The sequence below is a fragment of the Vitis riparia genome, chromosome 7 (assembly GCF_004353265.1).
Source record: "Vitis riparia cultivar Riparia Gloire de Montpellier isolate 1030 chromosome 7, EGFV_Vit.rip_1.0, whole genome shotgun sequence".
NCBI classification, from domain to species: Eukaryota; Viridiplantae; Streptophyta; class Magnoliopsida; order Vitales; family Vitaceae; genus Vitis; species Vitis riparia.
Window position 1 is genome coordinate 3996296 of NC_048437.1, and position 27192 is coordinate 4023487.

Consider the following 27192-nt stretch of genomic DNA (forward strand, 5'->3'; position numbering starts at 1 on the left):
TGATGATACATGTACAACGAAATCTGAAACCCCAAACCATTTTCATGAAGGGAAGTGATAAGAAATTAGAACATCTTCATAAAGCAAAGTGGTCAAGTGGATCAAAACTTAGTAGTCTGATATCACGAGAGCTCCATTGTTGTTGAATGTCATTTATGATATTGATGATATAACATTTCACAAATGACTTTGACCTAGATAATGTTATATCTGCACGTAATATAGTGTAAATAGAGTTGGCTTTAATTCCCAATTTGAAGGTATAAATGTCAAATATAGTATTTTGATTGTTCGGTATGATATTAAGGGTTTTATTTTATTAAATTTTATACTTATCTCATTGCATTTGCTCATTTCCCTTTACTTAAGTTGCAAAAGCTAACTTTAAATGATTAGACAGGTAAATATATTTTTACTTAGTGACAATTTGAGTGACACATTGTTGTTTTTTAAGAAAGAGCTTACTAAAACATACATCCAAAAATTGAAAGGGATTTTTAGACATCAAATGGGCACGAACATCTTCAAATTTCAAATTCATGTCTCCATCGAGAAGTTTCATCCACCTTTTACAAAGTTGATAAAGTCTATTGAGGAATAGTATACTAAATCAATTCTTTGTGTTCAACCCATGTATTCATAAATCCAAAATAATAATTTTGTATGGACAAAATTGCTTTAACAACATTAAAATAACTCTAATTTTAGGTCAAAATGTCTAACATAGCTTCAACAATACAACTTACCCGAGATGAAGCAAAGACTTGATCCAAACTCTTAATCAAGCATGTAGACTAAGATATTGGTTGTTCCATGAACAAAGATCAAGTTCACCCACAAAACAAGATAATACTTACTATGGTTTGACTACTTCTCTACTCTGATACACTGACAAAATAAAAGAGACCCAAAGAAATAAAGAATTATTATGAAATGGTTAATCTTTTCCTTAGGATCGAACCTTCTTATATTGAGAAGAGAATTTGTTAAATTAAGGCATGTATGGCAAGAAAATCCGAAAATCATGCAAGAGGATAGGTATAGAATCTTATTAAATAAAATCCTTAATATCATGGCAAATAATCTACTAATATACTATGTTGGACAATATGTATTATATTTAATATTAATTAAGGATATTTTTAATTTAGAAAATCATGGTTGTTGATTTTGTGTTTCCAAATTTTGATATTTAAAATTATATAAAATTATAAATATTGACCACCAATAGTGGAAACTCATAAAAAAAAATCATTCAAAAAGGATGTACATAATTACTAACATATTTTCATTTTTTTTTAATAAAAAATAAACTATAATTACTAAGATTGTGTTTAATTGGCATGATATCTTAATAGATATGCATATATTAGGACATTATATATAGTTAGATATGACATGCATATCTAATTCTTAGATATTATTATCCAATAAAGTATATGATATCTCACAATATTATATATCTAATAAGATATGTTATCTCATGTTTATATTTAATTTTTAAAATAAATGAAAAAAAGTAAAATATTACTTTTCAGTTTTTCAATATTTATTTAAAATAAGAATTATATTTTATTATAATATTTACTATTAAAAAATATATAAAATTTATCTTACATTTAGTGATGTTTAGAAATCATTCAATAATTTAAAATTTAGTAAATTATTATTATTTATTTATTAATCAATAATATTCATGATTAAATTTAGAAAAACTTAATTAAATGAGACTATAAAAAAAATTATATTATATATTTCATAACTATTTTTTAATTATTATTTTTAATTATAAATTTAATTTTTAATAAAAAATTATTTTACAAAATAAGTAATATAAAAAATAACAATTTAATAAAAAAAAATATTTACATAGAATATTTATCTTATATATTTCAACTGAGGATTGACATATCTCATGGGTAGAGAATATAAAAACCCAATTGCTATTCGTAACACTATTTTTATTAATGCAATATTTTACATTCCTAAATTACCCTCTCTTATTTCTTCCCCCCTCTCTCCTCTCTCCTCCCCAACCTCACATCCCAATTGCACCCCTTTTTGAGTTTTTTTTTTTTTTTTTCTCAATCCTCACCCCATATTTTGGGACAATTGTGTTTTGCACCTAGTTGAGTCAAAAAATTAAACTTTAATCCATATAAATTCACCATTTAAACCCAAGACCTAGATAAAGTGTGAAAATTGAAAAAAATGATATGAATTTTTTATCTTTCCAAAAATGACCTTTATTGACTATGAAAAAAATTAGAAAAACATTAATTTAAATTTTATTCCTTTTGCAAACCTCAAGAAAAATTAATTTAATTTAGTGATTTGGAAAAAAAATAACCATTTTCCAAAAAAAAAAAAAAAAAAATTATTATTATTATTTAAAAATCAAACATCTTGAAAAATATTTATTTTAAAAATTGTGTATATAAAAAATAACTAAAAATATGTCAAATTTATTTTTTTAAAATTATATATTTTTAGAATATATATTTTTTAAATTAGTTTTCTAAAAATAATAAATTTTCAGAATAATTATGAAAAAAATTTAAGATAAAAAAATTTGTCAAACATTGTGATAGAAAATACTCAAAATAGTTTTGAAGGGTATATTGGTCTCTTCATATTTTATATATTTCCCCTCAAATATGCAACTTTTATGAGTTAAATCTTAATTTTTGAGCCCGTCCAAAACACAATTGTCCCCCACATTTTAGCATTATTTTTCTTTATTTTTATCTTTCTTTTCATCTCTACCCACCCAACCCTCCACCCTACGTAAACTTTGTTTTTTTTTTTTCATTTCTTTTATTTTTTTCACACTCAATTGTTTTTATTTTTTTTTAATATATTTTAAAACAAAATAATTTATTTAAATAATAAATTATAAAATGATTTTTTCACCAAAAGTATATTATGTAAAATGATTTTATTATATTCAATGTTTTAATATGAAATTCATAACTCAATTTTTTAAATAAAAATTATTATTAAAATTTTTAAATAAAAAATATTTAATTGGAATGGTTTTTTAAAAAAATATATTTTTTATTGTGTTCAATATGATTTATTATGTAACCCAAACAAAAATATTGCATATAACTAGATATTGTGGTCCCCAACTTCCATCCCTACTTCAAACCCTAACCGTCGTCGCCACTGCTGCCTCCCAGGATGCCGGAGACCCACCCAGGTCGCCAGTTTTTTTTTATAAGTATATATATATTTCTTTATAAAAAAAAATGAAAGTTATAAATCTTACCTGAAAATTGTCATCAAATAATTGAATTTCGTCATTCATTGTATTTCATGTGATTCATAGCCTTAATCAACTAGAATTTAAGTTTAATATGTTAGAGAGAGTTCTTTATTAAAAAGGGTATATGTGAAAAAAAAAAAAAAAAATGACAAAAAAGTGTTACATTTAGAAGAAGGGATATTGACGAGTAGAACTCCCCTAATGTGAATAATATCAAAGTTTGCAAAATTGAAAAAAAAGACCTATTCACGATTAAATCAGTTATTGAATTATGATTAAATTAGTGATATCATAAATATAAAATTTACATATTATTAAAATTAAAAATAAATTTTAAAATTTTAAAATATATAAAGAAATTAAAAATAATAATATCTATTTTCTGTATTTAATACTATCAAACTTAAATCATGAATAAATATTAATATATTGATGTTTTAAATTTTATAAATAAAATATGTGTATTGTTTAAATGTGAAGAAATATATTAAAATAGAAGAAAATTGTTTTCTTTATAATTTGTTTTACTTATATTACATTATTTTACTTACTATTATTAAAAAAAATTAATAATGATTTTGTTATTTTTCTTTTAGTTTGCAACTTCAGCATATCAACCATTAGTAACAAAGTGGTCATCAATAACCCATCCTGAAATCCCACATCGAATCAGATGGGGATGAGAGTCTTTTAAGTTGTGGGCTAGGGCTTCCCATTCATTGGTCCACTATGGTCTTACATTGGAGGTTGGGCTCCTACCCACCCTTCTGCTAAAAAAGGCAGACTCAGAACCAGCAAACCTGGTTACGGTACTTGGTTCAACATAGAATATCACCCACCTAATCAAACATCACCTAAATATATTTAATATTTATAAAGATAAAAATATAATTAAAAGTTTTCTATGCCTTTTATTTTTTTAAATGATTTTAAAATCGTCTTTGTAATATATTTTTATTTTTTATTTTAAAATATGGATAGCAAAAGTTAAAAGAAAAATAAAAATATAATTTTTTTTATTTCTCTGAAAAATTTTAAACAATTTTTAAAATAAGAATTACATTTACAACTCATTTATATCTTATCATTTTTGTTGGACTATAGTAAAAGGGGTATTTTTTTTTTTTTAATCCTTAGAATATGCATCATCGGTAAAATGAGACCACACATGCAACTTAAGTTATAAAAAAAAAAAAAAAAAAAAAAACGTTTTAGTTTTTTCTATTAAATAAAAATTTTAAGAAATAAGTTTTAAAAAAAAAAAACAACTATCTAAAGTTTAAAAGTAAATTATTTTCAATAAAAATAAAAATATAAAAATGCAAAGACCCTCTAAGTGAATTCTTTAGGTCAACAACAAAATTGCCTTTCACAATATTTCCTCAGTAATATACAGAAGAAATACTTCAATAAAAAACTGCACATTCAAACCCTAAACCACTACATTTGTTCAGCTGAAAAACAAATTTATAGCTTATGCGCAATATCATTTAAAAACCCCCCGCATAGCTTCCAAAACTCTACCTGCTGTTTCTGGCCCAAACAACCTAGGCAAGCTTGAGCCAAGATCAATCTCGATCGTTTTGCTTCTGATCAACCTATCCCTCTTTTCTAAGTAAGATATCTCCGAATCTCCTACTTCTCTCTCTCCAAATGCACACTGATCCAGCCATATTCCCAAAACCTCCTTGGCAACAGGTCCAACATGAGACTGTAAAATCTCTTCCATTCGTTCCACTCCACCTGCCTCAGTTTCTATCCGGGTCATTATTGCTGTGGGAGAGACAATGCAGCGGATGTAAAGAGAGGATGAGAAGTAGGGTTGGGACTCGGGGATTTTCTCAAGCAGTTGTCTGCGACTCTCCAATTTGGTGTCTTCATAGAAAGTCTGAAGGTAGTCTGGATGAAGGGCAAGGTCCTTACGAGGAGGCAAATCAAGAATGAGGACCAGAGATGTAGGGCTGCTCCGGATGAGCTCAATTAGGAAATTTGGTGCATCTGTTGAAGGGTTTAAATAGGTGGAGAGGCTGGTTATGTTGAGTGCTCCTCCAGATGGCAGCTGACAGTGTATCCAGCTTCCCAATACGAAATCAATCTGCAACATGTTCATAAGTTCAGAGCCAGAGTACCAAAAAGATGTACCACATATATTGTTCATATAGCTTTCTTGATCATTCCAGGATAGAAAACTACTGGCTGTCTTTTAGTTCCAACTAGAATAATATTTACCTCATCCTCTATGCAAGATTATTTTCCCTGCATTCCTTATGTTGGTTTTATGGTAGGTGCTTCAAAGTTCAAACTGCTGATTATATTTTTCCTTTTGTGAAATTGCAATACAAGTAATAAGCCCTTTCCAGGAAAAGCATTCCATAGGATTGCAGTATGGCAAATACAAAACCCTGAACCAAGCTCCCATCTAGTTAGTGAACACCTTCCTGAGATATCAGTGCTGTAAGGTAAGATGCTAATTCAACCTGCATCTCCTGAACCCCTCCTTAAGGGGCCCATGCCAGCATCTCAAAGAGCGAAGGAATGGCACAACTAGCTGAACCATACAAGAGTAGGGTGACAATTTCCCATCTAACCCAACCTACCTTATTTAGGGTGGAACTGGGCTCAGAAAGATCCATCCCAAGCTGTTCCTATCCAACCCAATCAATCAAAAGAAATAAACGAAAGATGGAGCCAACAGCCAATGAAGTCAGCATTGAATGGTATGAATATTGAAACAATGCTGAATCCAACAGCTTTTGGCTTGAGCTTATGTGAGACAAGCTAACAAATCTTCTTTGGAACTTGAATTACCTTGACCCAAGTCACCTGGCCTAAATATATACCTGCTCAATAAATTAAAGCATGCAGAGTAAACAAGTAACTCATAGACAACCACCTAGAACTTGATCCAAATCCCATCTTTACAAATCAGCCCAAGAAAGCATATTCAGACGGTTCAAAACTAAAATAATATTAGCAAACTATTGTAAATATTAATAATAACCTGATGAAACTGTTGCTCCAATGCAAGCAAGTGGCAACAGATATTCACGACATATTGGGATATTTCAACAATATTTCTCAGCATAAGGGGAACCTCCCAAATTATACTCCTTTTGCAATATTTCAAATTTTCTTATGGGTGGTCAGGTTTTTGAAGGGCAAAATAAGTCATTTGAAAATCTCTCAGCTGACAATTAGGAGGTCACAAGACTCCCAGCTAATTAGCCATTGGAAGATTCCTAGAGGATTTCTTCAACACTTCAATATAATATAACATCCTCCTTCCTTACTTCTTTCCTGTTTTATTTATTCTCTCATTTTCTTACTTCAAAATCTATTCTTCATTATCTAACAATCTGCTGATTCTTTGAACTCTTTCATTATTATTTTATGCATTCATTATTAGCTTTCCCCATTAATTCAATATTTGCATTCATTATTAGTTTGCTTATTCATTTAATATTTAATCATTTCCTTGTGACATATATAAAATCTTGGTATAATTAGATGAAGTGAAGCATTTAGTTTACACAAGTTGAGTTTGATATTTCATCATTATCGTAATTGTATGTTTCAAGTATTTCATAGTTTTAATAACCTTTGGTAGAGATGATGATAGATTTAAATTCCTCATGAACTCCAAGGTATTAAGCTAATAACTGCTGTATTCTCTGCTTACATCTTGTGCAAAAATATTTACAATAAGATGAATAAAAATTGCAGTGGTCAAATAAATACTAACCTGCATGCTCAAATTCATCACTAATATATTCTTTCATTTATTTATTTTTTTTCTCAGACAAAAATAAATTTTTTTATCAATGTTTTAGCTCTAGCTGATCTATAGTTGAACATATTATTTCCTAAAGTTTCATTTCAAATTTCTATGTTGTTATAGTAACTACCATTGTTTTTCTTACAGTATTTCCTAGATTGTTTGGTGTTGCTATGAGGTTGATATATATCTGCAGAGGTCAATATGTTATTATTAAATATGCCGAAATCATTTCCTAGTTGCCTTAAATTTTCAAAATATTTATTTGTTTTCCTCGAAGCCCCAAAATTCCAGATAAATTAGCTTAATCTCTTTGTACTCTTGAACAAATTGAAATAAATTTTTAAGGTAATGATTCAAAAAGCTCATACTTACAGAAGCACGAGCTAATAGGACTGAATATAACTTTGCTTTATTCCTTTATGTAACTTCAATTTCTGACATCTTAAAGCGAAGACGAATTTGAATCATCTTAAAAGAATGTTTTCATCTTCTCAGTCTTCTCCTATTTATTCAAGAGCTTTCTAGCTACAATACCTTGAAAAGTTTACAACAATACCACATTCAAGAAAAGACACTTACATTCACTTCAATCCAAAAATTAATTATTATAAACACCATTGCTACTATGCCTTGATTCAAAGAACTAAACTGCCCAGATTTGCTAAAGAGAAAATTCTATGGTTTCGGAAAAAATATTACTCTTATGGACGTAATGCCATAAGAAATATCTCCTATTGAAAAGCTTCCCCTCCAATGATGGGTAAAATGGTTGGTAAGGTGTTGGGCTATTCCTACCTAATCTTTCGAGCTAAACTACATGCCAACTCCTGTGGCTTATCATTTCTTCCTTTAATCACAAGTCACAACCACACCAGCAACTCTTGTTTCGAAATCAAAGAGAGAAACACGATGCCCCATGGATATCCGCCTTTACCACGAGTTCCTCATAGGCAAACCTTTTTTTCCCCCAATAAATGTTCTGAATATGCCTTTATTCTACTAAAATTGGCAAAAAGAGGCCTCAAAATCTAAGGAGTTCGAGTATCAAACTACTAATAATTGGACGCTATAAACTCTGCAAAGTTGAAATTCGGATTTCGGAAAGAGAGGAAAAAGATTAAATTACCGGCGAGGAGTCATGGCCGGATCTGACATGGAGAGTCGCTTGGGCGGTTCCACTCTGGTTCTCATAGTACTGAACATCTGGCGGGAGAGTACAAGGAAGCAGATAAGAGTCAAGGCGCGCCTCCACCGCTGACACGAGCTCCACCATAAGATCTCTGTGCGGAGCTGAGACGTGCGGGAACTCCATGAATCTACTTCGCCCTCCGCCGTACTGCGGATCCGTGAGAGACGACGAGGATGAGGAAGCAGCCATGATCGGAGGCCTCCTCGGTGACACAGAATAATGAGAAGCGGTCCGAGAAGAAGGGGGAGGAAGACAGAGTGGAGGAAGCAAAAAGTGGCTGGTAACCACAGCCATTCGTTTCTACTCACTCGCCACTCCACTCTCGTATTATCAGAGGATATCAGATTTCTACAGTTTCTTCACTTTCACAAACGTTTTTCACGAGACTAATTATTTTGTAAATATTTTTACTTATTTTTTAAAATATAAATAAAATATTAAATTATTATAATTATATATTTTTTTATATTTAATTCAATATTTGACTTATTTAATGATTTAAATTATTTCATTGGTAATCAAGTCCCCTCCAAATATCTTCCTCAATCTAGAGTTTGGTGCAAAGGAAGCTTTCATTGACTTTGTGCTCATGCTACATTTTCTATTTATATTTCATCTTTATTCTTTAAGTTGACGATGGTATATAAAAAAAATTAAATATTTGATCAAATAAATAAATTTATAATACATAAGATATACATATCTCATATCTTATCACATAATTAATATATTCTATTTAGAAAGAATATAAAAAAATTAATAATAATAATAATATTTTATTACTTATCATATCTCATATTTAGTTGATCATAAAATATGATAACAAATAAAATAACTTATTTTATCTCATTATTAACAAAACATGGAATAAGATATAACAACTCATGAAATATCGTTCAACCAAATACAAACTAAAAGTTTAGAATATAAAATAAGTAGTAAATTTAGGAGGTTGTTATTCGCAACATCTTTTTTGCTAAACATAAGACTTTTTTGTCATATTTTTTTCACATATACCTTTTTAGGCTCTTGATTACATATTTTGTTTTATGAGTCTATACTTCCCACACACAAATAATTATTACATTGCTCATATTCTTAATCAATCTCTAGTTAAATGTAATATTTTTGTTTGGGTTACAAAAAAGATCATATTGAGCAGATGCCCAGGAGTGATTTCCCACCCTTACAGCATCGTCATCCTCATTCAGTTCAGCAGTACCCTTCTGTGCATCCTCATACTGTCACAGCGCGACCTTCATTTCAGTTTCAGCGTCCACAGACTAGTATCCCACGGCATGAGCAGTCTCGTTCCCATCGGCGACATCAGAGGACTTATTCGGATTTGGGGATGCCTTTGGATAGAGCTTTTGAGAGACTCAGAGCTATTGGTTTTTTAGCACCATTGGCCCCTAGGCCACTCCCGAGTACTTTACCTCCGCGTTTTCGTGCTCATGAGTTCTGTGCATTTCACCAGATGGCAGGCCATCGTACTGACTATTGTGCTTCTCTACGTCATGCCATACAGGATCTTATTGACAGTGGTGCGGTTAGCTTCCCCTTATTGACCCCAGATACTGATCTTGGCCCGGATATGACTGCTGATTCCTTTCCAGCCTAGTCCACACATGCAGTTTCTCCTCCTTCGGGCTTATACCATCACGTTTTGGACACCCAGGGCACTGATATTCACAGGACACTTTGATACCTTGTTGGTGTATTTTGGGACTACATTGTTAGTTGGTCGTTTGAGTTTTTGTTCTCCTTTGCTTTGTATTTGAGTCTTGTTTTATAGTTAGTGATTCGTGTTCGTACCCTGTGTTTCGAGAGTAGACCTTATTGTCTTATTATTTTGCATGATGTACTCTCATTTCACTTAGTGATTTTGTTGCTTTCTTGGGTATGTGTTTCCATTTTCTTTTTATTATTATCATTGTTTCGTATCATGTGTTTTATGTGTTGTTATTTTGAGTAGCATCGTGTGTTGCTTTGTGTTGTTTCTTGCATGTGTCTGTTTTAGAGTCTTGGACAGTTTTAGTGTCGTGACTGGTCCCCGAGCAGAGATTGATGGCATGATGGTTATGATATTTTCAGAGTACATTGAGATTAGACTTCTTCAGTTGAGGTTCACCATGTCGGACGAGATCGCACCCATTACTCTTACTACTCTTTACGGGATGATGGTGGATTTGACACGGAGAGTTGAGAGGATTGAGCTTATTCTGTCAGAGTATCCATCGTCATCGAGAGGAGTTCCAGGAGTAGCGACGCATTCATTGCCACACTCGACTTCACCGGCACCTGTTGCTTTGGGTGCCTCACATCCACGACCTCGCCCACATTCAGTGCTCCAGCAGCATTCCTCATCCATTTCATTGGCTATGTCGACACAACCTCCATCCCGGGTTCGCGGCCCTCCGGTCGTTACAGTTCCTCAAGGGCGACCTCACCTTCATCGACGATGTCGGAGACACTTTTCAGATCTGAGTATACCCCTGAGTAGAGCTTTTGAGACGTTCCAGGCCATGGGATTTTTGGCTCCTTTGGCTCCTAGGGCACTTCCGGATCCTGTGCCTTCGCAGTTTCGGCTTGATTTATATTGTATGTACCATCAGTCAGTAGGACATCACACTGATCGTTGCACTGCTCTACGACATGCCATACAGGACATTGTTGATTCTGGGACGTTTGGGCATCCTCAGTCCGATGTGTTTTCTATACCTACCTCAGCTCAGGCTATGCATGCAGACACCCCTTCACCAGCAGTCCGTGATCTTATTGATTTGGGCGATTGACTCATGATTGGCTTACCTTGGTACAGTGGTGATCAGATTTTGTTCCTTCTATGGCCAGAGATGTGACGACAGGACCAGTCACTGTTTTTGTTTTTGTTTTTGCTTGTTTAGTCTTGTTTTACTTTTGACTTTTAGAGACTATAACTCGATTCTTGAGTATTGTCTTTGTTATCCTTCTTTTGCATGATGTACTCATCGGATTATCCCATTGGATGCATTTTCTTTTATGGACGTATCTTTGTGTTTTGTGATATGATGTGTGTTTCTTTTGACTTGAGACGTCTTTTCACTTGCACATTGTGGTCTTGAGGCCTGACCTATCATGGAGGATATTGAGCCTATTAGCCTAGGATCAGATATTTGACTTAGGGAGTTCGAGATTGTGATCCATTTTCTTATGATCAGACCAGTACCTTGCTCACTTCCCACACCTTGACTTTGCTTTGACCTACATCCATTCATTGTGAGCTTTGCACAGCATCACCCTTGAGACCATTATATGACCTTTCCATCCTCGATCTTTCTAGCTTTTCACATCCCCTCTCTGATTCGACCAGGTAGAGTGCGAGGAGTTTGAGCCTAGGGTTGATCTCGCATGACGATGGATGGCTTATGATCTTTCGGTGGCTTACGATGTGAGGATTGGTCGATTGCTTGATGAGATTGTCACTTATTTTGCCGTGAGTATAGAGATTGATCTTGTATGGTGAGAGTTGGCTTATGATGGGCGGTCGTGCCTGATGAGATCACCGTTTACTTTGCTTTGAGAGGATCGTCCTTGAGATTATCATAGAGCATTTGGAGTACGATTGGTGCATGATTCTAGAGGGTTGACGTGGTTATATCAGATAGACATCGATCTCTAGTATTGATCATTTGAGGGCTTGAGAGCATGATGTTTGAGACTGTGGTCGCAGGATGGGTGGTCTTCATTTCGGTTAGCTCACACCTTATTACCTTTATTGACACCTAGACCATTGCTAGCCCTTTGAGCCTCGCATGAGCATCATAGCCTTTTCTTTCTTATAGCCTTGCTCACCTTCTACACCGGGATAGGGGCCCTTCAGTGTATGCATGCATTGTTTAGGAATTTCAGGAGCCTTGGACCGAGGGGTCCATCTTTCTCATTATCTTTTCCTATCTTTGCGTCATTGCATTTCATCACACTTCCTCGATTGTGTCCTTTATCCTATCTGCTGCTCGCTTTGCATCACTTTCTCCCACCCCCGAGTGGTGATCATCCTCAGTTCATTACATGGAGGGTAGTCATGTCATTTTCCACTATCTATCATATGGACATTGATCCAGGGATCCTTGGCTTGAGAGTGTCACATCATTAGAGAGAGTTTATGCTACATTGGCATTTGAGAGTATGTTTATCCATTTTTGACCTCATCTTTGGGGCTTCTTTCTTGGTTTGCGTTCAGAGCATGTATATTTGTATATATGTAAAAAAAAAAAAAAAAAAAAAAAAAATGAATGAAAAATAAGAAAGACACGCATGTAGTATTCTTTATCATTGAGTATGTGTATATTGATGTTTGAGGGTCACTTGATTGAGTATGTTTGATGATGGGAGTTCGTATGTGAGCTTCCCGAGACCTTTCATTCTTCGTATTCACTTTGTCGTACATTTTGAGAGTGAGATGAGTGGCCTTCTCTTAGGAGCTCTGGGTCATTGTCCATTCCATTATTGTGTTCGTTATTGACGTGACCTCCTTTCATATTTGATTTGAGCGGATCATCACTCGTTCTCGTATTCTATGCTTCATCATCACCCTCGTTCTCACTTCTGATTCATCATTTTCATTTCACCTCTTATTCCGTTCTTACAGTGACCTCATTTTCGGGTTTGGTGCTCTCTTCGCACCATCATTATACATCTCGTCATCAGTTCGGTTCTTCTTCATTGCATCATCATTGTTACCATGTTCACAGTAGGCATCTTCAGGTCCATGGCTCACGATATTTTCTATGCATGTTGCATTTTATACATGAGGGCATGGGTTTTGATCATTGGGTATTTGGGCCTAGTTTCCCTTCATTTCTATCACCCTATCACCCTAGCCTTCATTGCGTCCTGAGTCTTAAGACCACCCTGAGGCCATGACATCACACATTGTGTTTGACAGCTCTTATGTGAGCGATACTCGGGATTGATTCGAGAGCATTCTGATCTTGATGGACCAGGAGTTATGGTATGACTTTACACTGGGTCATAGCCATCTCAGAGAGTTTTATTATCGGATGACCATTATGTCGAGGCATACTCTTCTCGGTCGATGACGGATTTTTGAGCCATGTTCTTTTTCACATTGGAGCATGAGACGACTGACGTATTTCATCCAGTGTATTTTACACAGGGGCATACCCCTTTCGGTTGATGATGGTTTTTTAGGCATAGTTGTTCCTTGGAGGCGATTAGATTCATTTCACATTGGAGTACGAGATATGATTGGATGATTTCTTTGATGTGATCACGAGGAGCGTAGCCTTCTCATCATTGTTGACATATTTTTCAGATGATTGGATCAGGACACAGACACTTATGAGAACATGCAGCGGAGTTTAGTCATTTCAGGGTTTGCCCTATACTGGGGCATAACCCTTTCATGGGAGGTTGATCTTAGAGACACCAGTTCACATTGGAACATGCTCTTTCTTTCGAGGAGGTCAGATACGCTCTTCACATTACCACGATGACTTTGAGGAGCGGAGATTCATTTTGATTAGATGATGTATGATTGGTTGTACTCCTCTCATTGATGTTTGATTTGGAAACGCTTACACTGGGGCATAGCCTACTCATCGATGATGATTTTGTGAGATGACAGCTTATGTCGGACACTTACTTTCCAGAGATTATTCTGCACTGAGAGTTTTCCCGTTTCGAGATGATGCATTCATACTAGGGCATAGCCACCTTGTTGATTTTGATATTGAGACTCCAGTTCGTGTTCATGATTGTTGCTTTCGATGGATCATGGAGTCATTGACACCCTGGGCTCAGTCTTCTCAGCGTACCCAGTTTGATTTGGATATTCACTTATCTTTGTTACACACCCATACATCCTACATTGGACCCTGTTATACCTGCACCCATCTTATCAGAGTCTTACATCTTTTGAGCCCATATATTTCATCGTCTTGCATGACCTTATCCCTTTCTTTTGTGATCAGAGGAGGATGCAGACCAGTCTCGGGTTTTCTGGTCGAGTTTTCACATGTTTTGGGCATCAGGTTCAACATTTTCCATGATGGTAGGGCCTGTTAGATTGTTGATGCATTTGGGATGATGTACTCGTTATTGATAGTTGACATGTTGTGACTTGTTTTGCTTACATTTCAGACTTAGAGTTTTGGTCAGCATTTGTTTGGGCCATTACTTTAGTTTTGCTTTCGTCAGCATAGTTTCGATGATGTTTGGACTTGTTTTAGCATTTGTTCATTGAGGCTATGTATATCTTTTTCATTGCATCATCATTGAGCATATCCCAGAGTGTCTGGTTTGGTGACATTCTATGTCTTATGTTGGTTACTATCTTACACTGGGGCATACCCCCATCCTTGAGCTCATTAGATCTTTTGCAGACTTTCTCACTACTCGATCTATTTCTTGATCTTTGCGAGTCGTCATACTGGAGCATACCCCCTTTGGCGCTTTTCTACAGGGGCATACCCCTTCTCTTTGGGTTTACCGTGTCTCGTGTTGATTTCATGGTTGTCAGACCCATTTGTCGATCTTTACGAGCTATCACTTAGGGCATCCCCCTATTGTCATCTTGTTTAGGGCGTTCCCCTACCGTCAGTTTGCTTAGGGCATCCCCCTTTGTTTCAGTTATATCACCACCATAGATTGACATCTATGGGCATTTCAGTTATTTCACCACCATGGATTTTCATCCTTGGGTTTTCGAGATTATCACCACCATAGATCGGACATCTATGGGCATTTCGGTTATTTCACCACCATGGATTTTCATCCTTGGGCTTTCGAGATTATCACCACCATAGATCGAACATCTATGGGCATTTCAGTTATTTCACCACCATGGATTTTCATCCTTGGGTTTTCGAGATTATCACCACCATAGATCGGACATCTATGGGCATTTCAGTTATTTCACCACCATGGATTTTCATCATTGAGCTTTCGAGATTATCACCACCATAGATCGAACATCTATGGGCATTTCAGTTATTTCACCACCATGGATTTTCATCCTTGGGCTTTTGAGATTATCACCACCATAGATTTTCATCCTTGGGCTTTCGAGATTATCACCACCATAGATTTTTATCTGTGGGCCTTTGAGAGTTTCACCACCATAGATTGGCATCTATGGGCATTTTTATTGTATCACCACCGTAGGTCTTCACCTATGGGCCTTCTAGTTTAGTGTTTAGAGTTAGCTTTTTGGTTTGGCTCCCAGAGCTATTATTTTCTCGGTTTAGTGTTTAGAGTTAGCTTTTTGGTTTGGCTTCCAGAGCTATTATTTTCTCAGTTTAGCGTTTAGAGTCAGTCTTGTCATTCAGAGTCACAGCTCCTGGCATTCACATTCATTGGCATTGCACATCTCACCTTCATGGTTTTGCATTCGTCATCGATTTTCCTCGCTTCGTTACCGTGTGCTTATCGCATATTCATCTCGTAGTCCACATAGGGCAGTCTCCTTTAGACGCATTCTTGTTCGTACTCCAGGGTGGTTCGACCGTTACTTATCTTTGACATCGATTTTCGAGTCACTTTTGGAGACGTCTTAGAGGGAGCCTGGACCTTTTAGTGTGGCTTCAGAGGCATTTTGAGACATCTTTTCTTTTAGGATTAGAGCCTTTGTGTTCGTCTGCTAGCCTGGGTGACTTTGCGTTTCACCAGTGTCCCTATGGGGGTCTCTTTGATTCTTCGGTAGAGTTCACTTCATGCCACTCACTATTCACACTTTCTTTTCACTCCATTGTTCATATTCCTTACACTCATGAACTCTACCGAAGAGGGGCATATTTGTAGACCCCCATTAGGGGCACGTTTTTTTCTCTCATTTTGTGCAGCTTATTTGCCAGCTGGAGGGCTCCTGGAAAGCCAAGTGCTGCCTCCTGGTTGATGGCTGTGGAATCAGCTTAGTGGAATTGATGGACGAATGAGAGAGCGACACCAGGTTGGAGGATATGCAGAGGATTCAGAGTCTGTTATGAGGGGAGCGTCTCCTGCAGGTTTGAGGGGGTGCTTTTCAGGTGGTGGCTTTGAGAGGGGCTGCAGAGATCTTTTGTGGAGGGAAGCTTTTGTTGGGCTTTTTCAGGGGGGGGGGAGCCTGAGAGCTAGGGTCTGGGAGTTCTCTTTTGTGATTTCCAGAGAGGCTTTTCCATGAGAGAGGGAATTGAGAACTGTTGAAGAGATAGCTGCCGAGAGGTGAGAGAGTGAAGGCAAGGAGCAGAGAGCTTTAGAGAGGTGTAGGAGGGTAGCTGAGGGTGAGAGAGAGGAAAAGAACCAGGAGAGGAAGAAGAAGAGGGGGCTTGCTGATTTCTTGCCAACCAATCTAGAGAGGATTATTTTCAGGTAGGTTTATTGTGGTTTTCCCATTTGCTTCAACTGGTAAGTTTTTCTTCTCTTGTTTTTGTTGATTATTGAATGATGTTTGTTGGTTGGGAGTAAACATGCTCATATCTCTGTTTTTTAATGATTTCTATTGAGGACCCGTTTGGCTCTGTTTTAGTTTCCCCATGAGATATCTGTAGCCTTGTTTTGATTTTTTTTTATTTGGTACTCATTTGATTTCACCCACCTTCATATGAGCTCATTGATCAATGTATGAAATGAGGCTTGCATGAATCCATGTTGTCCCTGTTGCTTGCACTCTGTTTTTTTGTTGTCTGCCCTGTTTCTGGTACCCGTACCTGGGGTGTATTTTTCTTCTCATTTCTGCCTGTGGAAGCAAGGAATTACAGAGGACAAATTCTCAGTTGGGAGAGCTACCTAGGCTTCGTTAATAGATGTGGGAAGTTTCAGAGAGAAGCAGATCACTAACACTAGTATATAGTGGAATGTATCTTGGTTCAGTCACTGGGTTAGCTGTCTCTCCCGCTCTAATCCAAAAGGCTTGGATGGCTTTCTGTTTTCTACTCATTTGGCTCTCTTGGAAGTATCTGGTTTGCATTATGGTTGAGTAAAGCATATAGTTCACCAGCAGATCCAGAATTTAGCGAAAAGGAAGAAAAGGTTATTTTAGGAGGCATCACATCAAAGGAACCTGTTTCATCCATTCCTTGGAAACTAATTTTGTCGAAGGCACCAGTTTGGGCTCTCATAATCTCCTATTTCTGCCATAACTGGGGAATTTTTATTCTCCTAATATGGATGCGCTACATAAGGAGCTTGAAACCGAGATCTGTGCAAGCATGTTGGATCCATTGAATGAATGCATACAGATTTCTAGGCCACTCTTGGATGAAAACCAAATGAAGTCCATTATGGATGAAATAAAGCAGACAACTATACCTATAGAACAAGTTCAGAGGGGAAGATTCAGTAATCACAGATAATCTGTCAAAGCTGAAGACGGCCACCAAAGATTCTGATGGGATGGATGGTAAGTTGCAATCTGAGCCCAAGTGTGCAGTTAATGATGATGCTTTAGAAATTGCTCAGCGAGTTGTTGGTGAGTTAGAGGAAGAATTGGGGAAATTTTCGATGGCTCAACAAAACTGTAACTCAAAGATGTATAGGATGTTGGCTCCTAGTGCCCCTCTTGAGACTCAATCGATCGACAGTAAGCAGGCTATTCATGCCTCTGCAAATAATGATTTGAAAGGCACCTTCAGAGCAAATTGTGAAGCAGTTGTTGGAGTTCTGAGGAAGAATAAAGATATACTCTTAATGTTATTAGAGGTATCTGTCTGGGATCCACTTGTAGAATGGACACGGGGAGATTTTCATGAAGATGCAGCAATTGGTGGTGAGAAAAGAAAGGGAGCGGGGTTGGCGGTTAGTTTAAGTTTATTTGCATCTTGAGTGCAAGAGGTCCTGGTTCCTTTACAGGAACATCATGATCTTTTATTGACTACCTTACCAGCTGTTGAATTTGCTAGTCACATCCATCATCATGTCCCTTTTCTCACACCCATCTCCACACCTAATCAACCTTCCTACCCGTTATTGTTCATCACCACTATATCTGTATCTACATCTCTGTAGTCCATTCCCCTCATCTCTCTATATTGCCTGTCCACTCATTTTCTCCATACCACCTTCTTCATGCCACATGCCCATTTTCCTTCAAATACCCACCATACCCGTTTCTTCTCAGTGCTATATTTCCATCCACCACGTTCACATTCATACCCCTTTTTTTCTCTTATCACCCATCTCACCCATGACATTCACGCCATGAACCCTACATGCACATGGCTCTACATGCACGCCATGTATTTCTCCCAATACCCTGCGAACCCCTTTCTTTCCCCAATATTTGAAGACTCTTCCTCACGGTCCGAGGGGTCCGAAAAGCTTATAAGAAGTCAGCATACTTCAGGTCCGGTTCGTCCTCCAGAGTCGACAGCCAGGCGTCAATGCATGGCCACAGTTGATGCTGCCGCTCGTTTCTAGTGACTGCATGGATGATAGCAATGGCTCCCCCGCACCAGATTTGCAAGCAACATAGCTCAATGCTCGAGATATGTGACTGTGTGCACCAATGGGATTTTTCCTAGTACGTCTATAAGGAGATGGCTCTCCTTAGGCGTCAACTTGAGTAAAGTAAAATTGCATTGCTACTCGAAAAAGCGCCAGAAGCTATGCTGAAGACTCCAGGGGTTTCTGATCAAGCTTCGATCTCTAAAGAACCAGAAACCTAGTAGTCATGACGTTTAAATGCAGAAACGGCATCCGCGACAAACATGGTTGAGGACTTGCTAGAAGGTTGACCAGGATTGAAATGGGATAAGGACCAACTAAAGAACCGGGTATGAGTCCCGATGACAGCTACTCGTCGGAGAAGATACAGACTTTCAAGAAAATTCCATCTGTTGGAGACCTGATCAGCTTGTTGAAGTGCAGGGCGGCATTGCCACAGGCTGCAGTCGTCGTTTTCTTCAATGGCCTTACAGATGGTGGCCTCCAGGCCTCATTGTTGTCCTTCTTGAAGGCTCGGTTTCACTTCAACAAAGACTAGTTTGCAGACATAATGCTAATCATTGGGGTCTCAACAGCATAGCCTGGTCATTCTGAGTCCCATACGCTACTGCTGCTTCCTTTAATGTGCAGAGGTACCGCTTGCAAGATATAATTGAGATACGGCAGTGATTTTGGTTTGAACCTTTGACGAATGTTGAAGGAAAACTTTCAGATCTTGTGAGCAGTCCACCATATATTCTGAGCGATCATATTTCTGGTCTACAACCTGACGTGGGGTGGCATGAACCAAGACTTGCATTAGATGCTGGTGTGGATGACATAGAGGGCATTGATCAAGAATTCGAGAAGTCTCGTTAATGAGGTGATGGTAAATAGAATAATGGCCCCAGTTTGTCACCAGTAAACTACATTGGACTCCGCCCTGTTGATCCTCCAGCTGCCAGAATTTGCTTGGCCTCATTTGCCGAAATTTATACAAAAACACAAGCTGTTAGCAAGAGTACAGTTTCTCAGGTCAAAGATGAAAAGATATTGAGAACAGACTATGAACCCCCAGATGTGGACGTCCTATATGCCGAAGGGGTTACTTCATCCAATGGGTTTGCTTATTTGTGGGTTTCTCATTTCTACAGTCGGAACCTGGTGATAATATTGAGGCAGCCGATCAGCATGATTCTCAGCTTAGATACCAACTAATCAGAGTATAAGCAAGAGGTCTCGGAGAAAAACTGCATGTGACTAGAGATGTTTGAAGATGTCTGCATTGCCATATCTTGTGTTTCCTTGCATGATTATGATCAATATTCCTATGATGCAAATGGGTCATTGGTGAACAAGATGATGCTGAGTCAGAGGTTATTTGAGAGCATTGTTACTCAGCCAACTTTTGAGCAGATCGACATGTTACAGGCCAGATATTATGCATCAAGTCCAAGTGCTATTGCTTGGAGATGTACTGAAGTTTGTGTCCTTAGATGAACGCTAAGAAAGAATGGGACCAGAAGCACATTCAATGGAGAGCTTGAAGCAGACCCACCTCCACAAATCCAACCTTATCATCATCACTACAGCGAGACCCCACAAACCCTAGTCACAACAACTCAGATTCAGCAGCAGTGTGGTTCAAACCCTAGTGGCCATAATAATTGTTTTTATCATGTACCTTTTGATCATAGTGCAACTTCAGTTTCTGGGTTCAATTCATGGTTGCGCCAAACACCATTTTCTGGGGAAAAATCTTCTTCTTGTGCTTCTGCTGATCAGTCAAACAATTGTAACTTTCAATCACTGTCACTCACAATGAGTCCCGGCTCTCAACATGGGGGGGGTTCACTGCTGTTTCTTCTCCATTGCAAGCTGCTGAGAGCCGGAAAAGGCAAGTTGGTGGGAAGGCTCTTACCAGAGAACCAGTTCCTCGGAAATCAATTGATACTTTTGGGCAAAGAACTTCTCAATATCGTGGTGTAACTAGGCACAGATGGACTGGAAGATATGAAGCCTATTTGTGGGACAACAGTTGCAGAAAAGAAGGACAAATAAGGAAAGGAAGGAAAGTTTATCTTGGTGGGTATGATAAGGAAGAAAAAGCAGCTAGGGCTTATGATTTAGCGGCACTCAAGTATTGGGGTCCAACCGCTCACATAAATTTCCCTTAGTTATGAGAAAGAGCTTGAAGAGATGAAGAACATGACCAGGCAAGAGTTTGTGGCCAACTTAAGAAGGAAAAGTAGTGGGTTTTCAAGAGGGGCGTCTGTGTACAGAGAAGATGACAAGTTTGTGAGCTTGGAAGGCGTGGGGTTTGGAGTCACTGTTATGAAATAAAAGGCAGACAATTACACCACGTGCCCTTTCTCTTTTTTTATTTCATCATATTTTATTTTAAAATAATTCCTCAAACCTCAGTTTTCAAAGTAGTTTTCCAAGTTTTGGTTGATTAAATAACTTCAAATATTCCAACTTTTCACCCTTAGCATTTTCCTTAGGTTACACAAAAATCCCATTTTTAATAAAACTTTGCCGCCATTTTCCTTCCTGGTGAGCAATCCTCACATCTTTTCTGTTTTAAAAAATGTTTTAAAATAAGCAAGACTTTAATTCCATAATTCCGAATAATGGAATTTATGGAATTAATTCATGCAAAATAAACGGGCTTTGGTGGGGGCCCCACATATGTGATTTATGATCGATTGATTGACTGATTGATTAATTTGATTATCATACATGTTTGATTTATCTTGCTCTCTAACATGCATGCTATTATTCCTTAATTGCGCACTAACCCTCTCTCTTGATAGCGCATTGATCGTTTGATGCCCAGGTACGCCCCGTTCTCACTTTGGTCATTCATCATTGAGTGTTCTGATTCTCATACGTGCATAATCATTCTGGGTACTTATTGATTTACTCATCCATTGCCATGATCGCTTCATTTTATTAGTAGAGACCCGACTTTAGGGACTTAGAGGGGTGCTACGGTCTTTACCGTACCTTCCCGATAAGTAACCTGACCCCCGAACCTGATCCGGTTTTTCACAGACCGCCTTTTCCAAAATAAGGAGTCACACTTAGGGTTTTTTTTTCTTATTTTGTTTACCCTTTAAAAATAAAACAAAAATAAGTGGCGACTCCAAGTCATTTTCAAATAATCAATAAAAACCAATTTTTCAAATAAAAATCGAGCTCGCCATTTGAGTGGGAAACGCATGAGCACGAAATGCGGGGTCCACATATACTTTTGGTGAAAAAAATCATTTTATAATTTATTATTTAAAGAAATTATTTTGTTTTAAAATATAAGAAGAATATGAAAAACAATTGAGTGTGAAAAAATAAAAGAAATAAAAAGAAAAAGAAACAAAGTTTACATGGGTTGTGGGATTGGATGGGTAGAGATGAAAAAAATATATAAAAATAAAAGAAAAATAATGCTAAAATGTGGGGTGGGGTTGGGAAAATAAAAAATAAAAAATGGGTGCAATTGGGACGTGAGGTTGAGGAGGAGGGAGGGGACATGAGAGACAAGAGAGAAGGGGAAAGGAATAAGGGAAGTAGTTTAGGAATGTAAAAACTATATTAATAAAAATGGTGTTGCAAATAGCAATTAGATAAATATACATACAACTTAAAAAATTTTAATAATAAATTTTTTTTACACTTTAATTTGTTTAAAACATCTTTTAAATCATTACTTTTTCTATATAAATTTTCAAGGGTTCTTAGTAAAAGTTATTAATAATCTTCTATTTTAAAAACAAAAAATGGAAAACATATTCGATCAAATATTTAATGGGTATTTAATAAGCTAATTTAAATCATTAAATATATTTGGTAAAATTATTTAATAATATGATTTAAAATAAAAAGCAACTTTAAATAATAAGTAAAAGTAACTTTTTCTTAAAGTTCACTTTTTTATTTTTATTATTTACCCTAACTTACCTTGATTACCCTCACGATCTCATTTGTTACTCCACGACATCCATTGTTACTAGACTTTTTTTGTCTTGATTATAATTTATGATGATAAATATATATAAATTTGATGATTTAATAAAAATTTTAAGTTAATTTTAGTAAACAACTTTAACATTTAAAGCAAAAATTAAATAATAAATTTTAAATTAATAACTTAAATAAAATTTAACTTAAAGTTAATTTAATTTATTAAATAATAAGTATTAAGTTTTATCAAATAAAATAAATAAAATAAAAATAAAAATATATTATTTTTATCTAATTATATATATAAATGGCGTAGAACAAGACAAGACCCATCCGTCTCGAACCGGACACATGATTCAAAAAACCAAACAAGGAAACCCATCCTCATCCCGCTAAAATCCTTTCCAAATCTGTTCTACTAGGGGTGGAGTAGGCTGGAATATACCCACACTGACTGTCATTCCTACTTGGAGCAGTTGTCTTCCAATCACGAATCAGGAACGTCAAAAGCCCTAGCCTCACAAACCCCAATCTAGGTTGGCCAACCGGCCCAAGATATCTTAGGCCCAATCTCCCTCCTGTCTCTCAGTGGTCAGGCGGTCCACATTCTTTTTCTTGTGGAGCCTCATCCACACAATCAAGTCAAAACTCGAATGAAAGAAAAATTCAAAAAAGATAGCAGCAAAAGTATGATGTGAAAGAAAGGTCCCAGCACAGGCCGCTAAGCCGTTGGGCTAAGATTGGAATTTGATATGATTAGGGATTGACCACAACGCCAACTCATGGGATTAGATAATCACTAATTCAAATCGGGTTTAGGTAAGAACTTGCTTAAACCTTAAGTTTGGAAACAAAAATTATTATATGCCGCAGACTGCCTGAACTGCCCTTGCGTAGGCTCAATATTATTATTTACGTAAAATTATCATATAAGAACCACAATTCCAAAGGAGAACATGCCCTCCAAGTAATCCATAGTATACGTTATTCTCCAACCAATGGGTCGGCTCCGATGCAATGAGCCATAACACGAAAGTCAGAACAGAAGCAGAAGGCATCCAAAAGTAAATATAGAAAGCTTCCAACATTATGATATATGTTCTAAATGGATTGTGCAAATTTTACACAGATTTATGAACTTACTTGGAGATGGGGAAAGGAAGGTGGAGACCCATTTGCCTTTGATCTCCGACGCCACCTTTTCTCCTCATCATCATCATCAACGGTGGACCTGTCCTAGTCCTACGTTATAAATAAATAACCACCCCCGTCTTCGTTACATTATTTCACAAACTAAGAAATAACCCTAGGGTTGCAGAGAGTCTCTTCTTTCTCACTGCTAACTGTAAACTAGAACTAAAGAACATTTTTAACATACATATATAAATATCAAAAGAAACAAGCCCATGTGCATGGCCTTTTTCTTTCTTTTTTGGTTTGGGTGTCTGCGTGTGTCACATGCTGTTGAGGTTGTTCAGTTGCAGACCTTGCTGGTCATCCACGGCGCCTCAAAGTCCACAGTCTTCATCTCCTTCTGGTGTGGCCCACCGTACCCCATTTTCTCCTCTCGTCCCCTTTTCTTCTTTCCCTTCAGCCAAACCCCAAACAGTTTCAAACTCTCCTCATTAGGGTCCTCGTCTTTTTCATCGTCGTCGTCGTCATCAACAGAGCCTCCAATTTCACCAACCAACCCACCATGGCCGGACCCACAGCTTTCTTGCTTCATGATGCGATTGATCTGATCGGGTGCCACCTTCACGTACTCAGTCAAAAACGCTATCAGCTCCTCGCACTGCCTCTTCGTCTGCGCCAGCTCTGTGCTCAGACTCTCGTTATCCTTTTTCAGTTTCTCGTTCTCGTCCGATAAATCAGCGAACTGCGCCGTCGTCGTAGTCTCCACAGACCCGGGGTTTTTCGAGTCCGGAGATGACATCGAAGTCGACCCCAGATCCTCCCCGGAGTTCGTCGGAGACGACGTTCCACCCCCGGCGGATTTTCCACCTGGCGGGGCCTGCGCCGTCGCCGACGTGGTCGTTTTGCGGCGTCGAATTTCGGACATAAGCTCTCTTTGCCCTCGTTTGAAATACTCGTTCGCGAATTCCCATTTGTCGGGCACAATCTTTCTAAAGCCCTGCGAATCACCCGATAACTAATTAATTAAATCATCATTTAATTTTCAAGAAATTAAAATTTAACAGGGTAGATTTCATAATTTTCCGCCGTCAAATTGGAAAAAAACCGAAAGCACGGAGATTTTCTCTAGTGCTCTGCTGCGTCAGGATAGTGACATAAAGCAGATCGGGCCATACACGTACACCACCAATCGACACAAAAGTGGTAATATCGGAGGGTGTAAATGTAGCTGAAGCGTAATTTTCTCAATCTGTACGCAACAGATGCATTGTTTCAGAAATTTCTACGGATTCGGCAGATGGGCCCTAATGGCCCCCACCTACACACAGCTGTATCGCAGCTGTACAATATCAGACGCATGCTTCTATCCGTACATCAGTCAGTTCAACAAAAAGACCTCTCTGACACTTACCTACATAGGGACCTGCCTACAATAAAAGGGCAAAACGGTCACCATGACCACTCTTAAGGCGCCGACCATCTCCTACGTCATATTTTTGTCCTCAAAAATAATTATTCCATTTTTTTCCTTCCCCTCAAAAATAATTAAATAGACATTCTAAAAACAATTTTTTTTTTTCAGAATAAAAATCTATATTTTAATATATTTAATAAAACAATTTCTTCAAAGATATTTTTAAAATTTTATCTTATAAATAAATTATTTATCGTACTTATTTTCAAATAAAGTACTAAATCGAAGATAATTGCATGCACAATTCCCAAAATAGCCCTTATATTTTTTTTTCCTCTTTCCTATTATAAAGACAAAAAAAAAAAAATCAGCGCAGAAATAATGACCACCACAAAATTCATTTTCCCAATTTTTACTTTAATTTTATGAATGATTTTACGTTTTTATTTATTGATAAAAAGGAAACGAGTAAAGACCTCACTCTTCTAAATGTTTTATTTTCATTTTTGGTTAAATTCGTAAATAGCATTAATATTTAATATACACCTTCGTGGTCAAACTATTGAATAGACTACCAAATAGAGAAGGCAGTAGAAGATTGAAACGGCGGCAGCACCGCCGCCGACGGCACACACCGATCGAATAGGATACCGTTCCTTTTTCATTTTCTTTTTTCCCTCTCGGTTTCTCACCGGCCAAACGCAGGCCAATCAAAACTAAAATAGAATAAAGAAACGTATGGAACAAAGGGAGGAGGAGAGGTGACGTACATATGTATTGAGCTGGCGGACGAAGCTTGAGAAATTGTTGTGCTTGAAGTAATTAGGAAGCAAATCCTTAGCGAAGTCCGCAGTTTTCCAAACCACGAAGGTGTTGCCGCTTTCGCTCCAGGAGATCACGTCGTCGGTGCTCGGATCATCCACCAACTGGTACGTCTTCGTCAGAAACGGCGCCGGAACCGATCTTTGTGCCATTTCTCCCCGATTTATCCCTCACCAACCAACCCCCACGGCCCACCCAAAACACAGAAAAAAATAGGCCAAAAAAAAAAAAATCGTAGCAAAATGAAAATCGACAGGAATCGGGAACAGAAGTATCTTCACCTCCGTTCCTTTTAGGAAGGTCTTTTAAGGGAATCGATCACCAACTAAAAAGCAGAAGTGCAGTTAAGAACTCCCAACCCCAGCAATAAAACCCAGATGGCTTTGTTCTAATGGCCTCCATCAGTGTTGAGCGGAAGGAGTTGCCGGATTTGGATTCGAACGAACCCACCAAGCCCAGACCATAACTTTCTTAATCTCAAAGCATATGATTTTTCGATCTGGGGGGGGTGGCGTACAAAAGTCTTATAAAGAGAAGAGACAGTGGAGAAAGCGATTTGGGTTTCTAGAAATGTTGAGAAACGCTACAAAACGGACATTAAATATACGAGAAAAATGCAGTTTAGTCGTCTTTAAAGGAGATAAGAAGCAGTGGACCAACACAACGCGCTTTAGGAAAATTTTGTAGCAATTTTTTTCCTTTTTCTTTTCCCTTTTTTCTTCTGTAGTGGTTTCCATGGGGAAGCTTCTAATACATTTTCCAGACTGCTTTCAAAGTGACGCGTGCCTTTCACCCTTTTACTTTTTCCACACCAAGACTCAAAGGCCCGCCCCAGTGGGTATGGAGATTATTATTATTTTTTTATTTTTTTTCCCACCTAACCTTTTTCTATTGCGTTTTTTTTTTTATTTCAATAAATTAGACTTCTGTTAAAGATGTTTTTTTTTATATATAAAAAAAATTAGATATTTATCAAAATTTTAAAAATATTTTTTAAAGAAAATCAGATAAAATTTAAAAAATCCTTTTTAAAAAAATACTTATAATGCTTTTAAGCATTTTCCTAAAAAAACTTTTGAAAAAAGCATTTTTATTAAAAACTTTGAATAGAAAATTTACCAGATTTACTTTTAATTAAATCTTATTGATAAATTTTCTTAAAAAGATTAGATATAAGCAACAAAAAAATTATGTTCAATTTATGAACGTAGCCCTTTTATGGT

The 27192-nt window shown here is 36.8% G+C and overlaps 3 protein-coding genes across 3 annotated transcripts; 1 reads left to right on the forward strand and 2 right to left on the reverse strand.

Annotated features, from left to right (window-relative positions):
• Positions 1–4580: 4580 nt before the first annotated feature.
• Positions 4581–8567, reverse strand: LOC117919356 (red chlorophyll catabolite reductase). Its single transcript, XM_034836537.1, has 2 exons — positions 8173–8567; positions 4581–5363 (listed from the first exon to the last, which is right to left on the reverse strand). Exons 1-2 carry the CDS (start codon positions 8527–8529, stop codon positions 4755–4757), a joined length of 966 nt encoding a protein of 321 aa, XP_034692428.1. The 5' UTR covers positions 8530–8567; the 3' UTR covers positions 4581–4754.
• Positions 8568–19902: 11335 nt separating this feature from the next.
• On the forward strand, positions 19903–20813 carry LOC117919451 (AP2-like ethylene-responsive transcription factor AIL1). The gene is made up of 3 exons (XM_034836659.1): positions 19903–20110; positions 20345–20431; positions 20515–20813. The coding sequence occupies exons 1-3, from the start codon at positions 19903–19905 to the stop codon at positions 20811–20813; spliced, it is 594 nt and encodes a 197-aa protein (XP_034692550.1).
• Positions 20814–23660: 2847 nt separating this feature from the next.
• LOC117918744 (heat shock factor protein HSF24) lies at positions 23661–26579 on the reverse strand. The gene is made up of 2 exons (XM_034835611.1): positions 25918–26579; positions 23661–24730 (listed from the first exon to the last, which is right to left on the reverse strand). Exons 1-2 carry the CDS (start codon positions 26119–26121, stop codon positions 24074–24076), a joined length of 861 nt encoding a protein of 286 aa, XP_034691502.1. The 5' UTR covers positions 26122–26579; the 3' UTR covers positions 23661–24073.
• Positions 26580–27192: the final 613 nt, after the last annotated feature.